Source organism: Nicotiana tabacum, chromosome 7, assembly GCF_000715075.1.
Source record: "Nicotiana tabacum cultivar K326 chromosome 7, ASM71507v2, whole genome shotgun sequence".
Lineage (NCBI taxonomy): Eukaryota > Viridiplantae > Streptophyta > Magnoliopsida > Solanales > Solanaceae > Nicotiana > Nicotiana tabacum.
The window spans coordinates 149552825-149560305 of record NC_134086.1 but is presented as its reverse complement, the minus strand read 5'-3'; the positions used below and the strand labels follow the sequence as shown (position 1 = coordinate 149560305).

At 32.6% G+C, this 7481-nt stretch overlaps 1 protein-coding gene across 1 annotated transcript; it reads right to left on the bottom strand.

The window, feature by feature from the left end:
- Positions 1 to 2826: 2826 nt before the first annotated feature.
- LOC107831434 (1-aminocyclopropane-1-carboxylate synthase) lies at positions 2827 to 5518 on the bottom strand. The gene is made up of 4 exons (NM_001326261.2): positions 5233 to 5518; positions 4944 to 5075; positions 4687 to 4847; positions 2827 to 3950 (listed from the first exon to the last, which is right to left on the bottom strand). The coding sequence occupies exons 1-4, from the start codon at positions 5401 to 5403 to the stop codon at positions 2939 to 2941; spliced, it is 1476 nt and encodes a 491-aa protein (NP_001313190.2). The 5' UTR covers positions 5404 to 5518; the 3' UTR covers positions 2827 to 2938.
- Between the last annotated feature and the right edge of the window lie 1963 nt (positions 5519 to 7481).

Below are 7481 nucleotides of genomic sequence, written 5' to 3'. Positions count from 1 at the left end.
TATGTATATATACTATGCATTGACTCCCCTTAATTTGCTAGTATGTTTATTTTTATATATTTTGACACCCCTTAACAAAAATTCTGTCTCCGCCACTGGGTGTAACAACACTTATTTCCAATAAGTAGTAAAATTATATGGCTATGCCTTTTATTTTTCTTGCAATTTTAACAATCGTATCAAAACAAATCACGAAAAAAGCCGAAGGAAGCAAAATCCATGTTTAAGACGTCGTTAGTATTAACCCATGAGTCAATATTTTGATATTAAATTATATACTTTTACCCAAAAAAAAAGAGTTCGCACATATAATTATTGTATCGAAGTCAAAGACTAGGAGGTGGCTGTTGACTCAAAGATTAGAAAGTCAGCCAAGAATTTGAATTGGACCCCACTGTCAGGTTGTCTTCCAATAAATCCAATTCTTTTCGATAAATTTTCCACTTTTCTTTGGCCAAAGTCATACCTTGAAGCAAAGAGTAAAGGCAAGCATACATTTACAAGGGCTATTTCCGAACACGAAAAAAGTCAATATTATTTCTCTAAACCTATCTTACTTGTTAAATTCGATTTTAATTTTTCTCTATCAGAAAATAAAGTTTTGTCGCAAGGATAAAGACTTTTTATTGATTTTAAAGTAGTGACAACTGAATGCGTACATTTATATATTTGAGTAATATTTTCTTAATATTTCATTCCCACAAAATCATCAATTTTTTTTTCTAGAAACAAATAATATAGTTTCCGGAAAAGATTTCCAGACTATTTAGGAGATATTTTCATATAACACGAAGGCTGATATTTCTTTTCCCTAAATCATATTAAATCTTTTAAATTCTCAGCTATCAGAATATTTTTAAAAGTTGATTGATTTTGTGTGTGTGTGTAGTTTTTCAATTGTTGTACCAAATCTAATTATTCTTATCAAATATATTTCTGATCTTCTTCTGACTATCCTTGCCTCATACTTTAGACCATTAAAATATGAACACGCATACATTATATATGTGAGTAATATTGCAGTACCCTAACAATATCTTTCCAGCAAAGTCGCCAAATTTTCTTTAATTAGTGTCAATATCATAAATTCATCTTAATCTTATAACAGAGTCAAAATCTTTCTTCTACATACGTATGTGATGGATTTATTAGTCACGGAATTATTGGAGTTTAAACATTTGAGTGAATCATGATATTGACTTATGATGATAGATGCAAAACACAGTGATATATATATGACATCTGTTTCCAAAGACAAAGTACAAGGCTTAGAGATATGGCCACTCTGGTCAATTATAGGAATTATAACATGAGATGTTCTTTCCTATTTTGAGTTAGCGTGGTCTCTTTGGTTGTGCAAAATTGTTATTTTTGGGTTTAAATTTTTTCATCAAATAAATTGGCAATTGACGACTTTCATTAGAAATTTACTTGCATCCTCTCTTATAATTAGTCTCTTACTCTTTCCCTTTATCAACAATCAGAATCACTACCATAATCTCTTTTTTTCAACCTTTCAGGAATGACCAGGCTCGTGAAGCAGTATTTGTTTCGTATTGATATTGGGCATACGAAACTTCCAAAAAACAAAGATCAATCATGGTTGCTAGCTATGTTGAAAAAAGAGAGGAAAATTAAGAATTGTTTTTAGATCGCAATGCTAATAGCCTGTTTGGCCAAGCTTTTCTTGGGCCAAAAATTGAAGTGTTTGGCCAAGCTTTTAGAGGGGAAAAAAAAGTGTTTTTGAGGAGAAGCAAAAGCAGTTTTTGAAAAGCAAAAAAATGTAGCTTCTCTCCAAAAGCACTTTTCTGAGAAACACTTTTGAGAAAAATACACTTAGAAGCAGTTTTCAAAAGCTTGGTCAAACACTAATTACTGTTCAAAAGTGTTTTTCAAATTAATTAGCCAAACACAAATCGATTCTTATCAAAGTACTTTTTTGAAAAACACTTTTAATAAAAGCACTTCTCAAAATAAACAGATTTTAGAAGTTTGGCCAAACAGGCTATAAATCGATAGGCGATCCTTTAGGCATCAAGAAAAGATTGACACACAATGAGAAGGAAACTAGATAAATGGCACGGTATATATATTATCGTCGACTTGTCATTATCAGAAGCAGAAATTGATATAGTAAATGAATGAGAAGTACAATACTCACTAAGTGTAAGAAACAAGAAAAAAATAGTAAAAGCTTTTTAAAGTTGTGGTTTAAAATAAATTATAGATACTTGTATGGTTATTCGCATTAAGGATAAAATAAAATTTACAAGGCTAAATTATATCTAAATATAAAAATATGTATTTTTTTTTCTGGAGAGACCAAAAAGAATAATATGTCACATAAATTTGATAGAGGGAGTACAAGAAACTTAAAATTCGAAAAATTGAAGTGGCTAGACTTAAAAATGTACATAGTGCCGCTGAGTCGATTTATTTTTGAACTAGTTTGAATCTTATGCGAACTTATTCAAACAACCTTGCAAAATCATAAACTGCTAAATCTGATAGTACTTTTATTGAGAATTTGAGAAATAGATTAGGCACACAGTTGATTGATATGCTAATATGCTGTTGATGAATGTATATTTTCTACGTGCACGCGTCCAAAATAAGAACTGGTGGAGTGTATCAACTAGAAGTAATCTTATTGTATATATATAATTCTACCTGTACCAAATCCAGAAAGTAGAAGAAATTAAAAGATTCCAATATCATTGAGAATATTTTCTGATTTCCTAACAAATCCTCAGTCATGATCACATGACCTTTTGCGTTTAATTAGACAAATTATGATGTCACAATAGATCAGTACAAGTAAATACATAGTATATAACAATTAATTATTTCTGAAAAGAATCATTCTACTACATTCCTCTTTTCTTTTCCTTTATCTTCTTCTTATATAAAAATAAAAATAAAAACAAATTCCTCCGTTTTAAGTTCTAGCTCGAACGAGTGGTGAATGAGGGATAGGAGATGAAAGTGGTGACAAATTAACACTTTCATCGTACATTCTTTTCGAGAAACTAAGTCGTAGATTGTTCTTTTTCCATTGCTGCTTCTTCTCCATTAATATTGGAGTCGATTCATCTCCACTTTTCTTAACACCCACAAAACTCCGAATCCTCGCTAATGCAATATCCACAGTTTCATCATCCATGTTAGCGAAACAAACTCGAAAAAATCCTGGCTCTTGACAATCAAATGAAGATCCCGGCGAGACATTAAGCTTCACGTCATTTATAATCACTCTCCATAATGACATTTCTGAGTCGAAAGTTGACTCTTTCAAAAGTGGTCGCAAATCCATCCAACAGAAAAGTCCAGCATTGCTTCTCAAGCATTTAATTCCAACTTCTTCGAGTCCGTTAGTGAAATGTTTGTGTCTTTTAGCTAATCTCTTCGAGCTTTCAGTTAGAAAATTTGAGACGAATCTTTCGTCGGATAACATCTCAGCGAGCAAATACTGTGTTTGAGTGGAAACTAAACCAAAACTCGACATTTTTCTAGCACAATTAACGACGGCATCGTTGAATGAATACACGATTCCGACTCTGAATCCTGGTAAGCCCATGTCTTTTGAAAGACTGTATACGATATGAACCAAATCTTTGTTGCAATGGCTCGTTTCGTCGTCGAGAATTTCAGCAATGCTGACGAATTGAGGTGTATTAAAGACAGTTGCGGCGTAAATTTCGTCGCAAACGAGGTGGATGTTATGTTGGTTGGTGAAGGTCAAGAGATTTTTCAGTGTGTCTCTGTCCAAAGTGGTGCCTAATGGATTTGATGGGTTGGTCAAAATCAAGCCTTTGACTTTGATGTTTGATTTCTGGGCATTTTCATATGCTTCTCTCACAGCTTTTGTAGTGATTTGGAAGTTGTTGGAACTGTCGCAAGGAATTGGAATGAGTTGTACTCCAGTTCTCCATCTTAAGTCCCGGTTAAATCTGCATTAATTAATTAATTGCCAAAATATTATTAGTTAGAGTATTATATATAGAACAATTGACCAAATTGAAAAAGAGAAAGAAAAGTATTGTAACATCCCCACGTGGGTCTTTCAAGTTATTATTTTATTGTTTTTCTTTAAATTGTTAAATTGTTCATTTAGTGAAAACAAGAGAATATATACAAATGGAGCAGCAATCTTGACTTGTATCTTTTAAATCTTTGACACGTCATTATCAATGTCTAAAAATTTATATTAGCTCGAGTGTCATGGTCAAGCAGGAAAGAGCGTACTCAATTACTCTAAAAAGTTCAGAAGAATTGACCACTACATACCTTAGTCATCTTTTTCATTTTGGGTTTACTTGTCTGTTTGACAATTGTTATATCACTAATTCCATTTCTCTTATTTTCCCTAATCAAATATAATATAGTGTGAATACTGAGCTGTTTATCCAACTTCACCATCAAACTGGATTCCACTACAGGAAAATATTACGAAAAATTGAAGAGCTTACGTGGATGACCCCGACAATTAAGGTTAAATTCTCCAAGTCAATGGTTACGCCGTCCAACATAAAGAGACACAATAAATTCCCACATTATTTCTTGTTTCTTTTAATTTCCTTTAATGTAATAGTCAACATAAAAAGATATGGAAAACGAAATATACTCCCTGGAGAATGCAAGAAATAAAACAAATGAAAATATAATGAGTAAAATAAAAATGCATACGCTGGATAGTATGGTGAAGGTACTAAGAATGCATCGCCTGTATCAGCCAAACAAAATATAATTGTTTCGTTGGCTCCAGTTGCACCACCAGCCATAACTACTCTCTCTGGATCAAACGTAACCCTTCCCCCTCTTGTTTTCTCCATAAATTTCGCAATAGCCTGCAACAGATATAATATAATTAAACTCATATTATTCTGACGAGGTTTTACATTATCAGTGCAATTTAACTGACTATAGCGTGATACTATACGTACGCTTCTGAATTCAGGTAGGCCGTGATAATCTTGAAAGTTGGCAATGGCCCTGAAAGATTTGATTCCTTCTGTGGTGCAAATTGAAGCGTTTGGATTTCTCTTAATCCATTCCTCAATCAAGTCAAAACAAAGCTGCAAATAAATTTGACAAACCGAGGTGAGAAAAAAAAAAATATATATATATATATATATAAGCATGCATCATCTTCTTCTTAATTCAGAGAAAGCAAATATAGTAAAGAACATAGAAATCATAGAGGAATACTGAATCATAAGTTTGAGTAAAAACCTGATTTTCAGCAAGACCCATTTGGATAACACCATTAGGGTTCTTCAGAGGGTGAAAAGGATCGTTATCGTATGCTTTCCATCCATCAAAATATGGCGAGTTTTCACCATGTTCTTCATTAGTAGCGAGCTTAGATAAGATTGAGCTGTTCTTCTCATTCTCAAATCCCATTTTTCTTAACGAGTTTAAAGTGAAAAAAATATTGGAGAAGATGAAAATGGGATCAAAATATATATATATATATATGTGACTACTACTTCTGTCTATAGAAAAGCTGGTTGCTTAGATTGTAGTGGTGTTGGGAAGAGAATGAGGAATAAGTGAGGGATATATATAGGGAGAAGGACTAAAGTAGCGAAACACCAAATAACGTAGGAGAATATTAGATGGCAATAAAAATAGAAAAGTCTATTTCATTGTTCAACAGTTTGGAAAATAAAAGTACCCAAGAAAAGAAAGAAACTGAATTAAACTATGATTCTTACTTCTTTTTTTCCTCTTTCTTTTTGTTGGTTAGACGAGTGGGTATTTGACTAATTTAGTCGTAATTGCTTGCGTCTGAAATGAAATTTAATGTTTCAAGCTAGAAGCTACACGTGAGAAAGAAAAAAGGTTGAATTTGGTAGTAGCTGGAGTAGTATATTATTTTCATTTCTTTTTTCTTTTTCAAGTAGTATGGTGCTTTGATTTTTCATTATAATGGAGGCTTAATTATCATGGGCTGCTTGGCTTAGTCTTGGTTAGGCTCGAATTCCCCGCTCATCAGTATATTTTGGTATCAAATAGGAAAAACTCCAAATAAAAATGTGGGGGAATTCATTCTTGTATTTCTGTTTGTTAGAGGAAGTTTCCCAACAAGCATCACATAGAAAATGCATCCATGACTTTTCGAAGCTTGTATTGGTCATTAGAACACAAATGGAATTTCATATAGTAGTAAAATTTGACTATGTTATTGTTGAATTTTTTTCAGCTTTCTATGGGCGGTCATTTTTATTTCTAAGATGGATTTATTTAATAATTAATTAGCATTTTCAAATATTTGCACCATTCGATAATCGACATGGTACTAAATAATAACCTAAATAAAATTGACGTGCTAAATACTTCTTAATTAACTCAAGTTAAATAAAATTCGAATCCTGTATTTGGTTTAAAAAATCCATTGAATATGTATAAATTATTACTTTAGAACCTAGTAACTTAAAACGATTAGAATCCCGAACCCATAAGCTTAAAATTACGGTTCCGCCTCTACAAATATACTCATTTATTTTATGGTATTGTTCAATCTGCTTCCAAAATAGAGGATACGCTAGCTTTAATTATGGGATTGTTACACAAATAGTTGGTCAGATTCAATGTTTACTTTCTCTGGCATGTATACATTAATTATATATAGTTATGCATATATTATATATGAATTATATGTATTTTATACATCCGCGGGCTATTTTTAGTTTAAGAGATTAGGTAGACGGCTAATTGTGTTAATTTTTCTTTAATTATCCAATTTGACAGAAGAAAAGGTCAATACAGTAAAATGTGGTCGATTAAAACGTTCAGTAATAGTACAAAATCCGAATTCCGTACAAGGACGGAAAGAAGGAAGTATAGTAGAATTCATTTTGGGTCCCGGCCTTCTGGTTTGGTAGTAGAACTATTCACATCCAAAATGAGGACATAACTTGTGACAACGAGAAACGAATTGTTTCTGTAGTACGGACTATTACTTGAAATGGGGATTGCTTGTTCCAGTTTTTTTGGGAGGTCAACAATACACATGTCTGGAAAATTGGGACTTGACTGAATTAGAGTGTGTGTGTGTGTATTTTTGTGTTTGATAACGTGGGTAGTTCCAATTCCTTGTGAGGAATCAAACAATCCAAGTTTCATGTGGGACGGTTCCTTTAGAATTCAGAAACTCAATTAGAACCTTTGGTTTCAATTATTGAATGCACCGACCAAGAAATTCGTATACACATAATATTGCCCTAATCGAAATCATTTGCATTTCCCAACCAAATCTTTATTCGGAAACAATGGTAATGCAAGGAACCATACGTATGTTTTTTCGATTAAGAATTTAAGTTATATATTGTATACGGGTAATTAAAACTGGAGGTAACAAGCATCCCGATTTCCTGTTGGGGCGAACGAAGAGAGGACTTAACTGCATGCAGTTGAGATCAAAGTCGGAAGCCGCCCGTATCAAAGTTATTCAAAGTTCTTGTTTTTGTTCGTAAGTT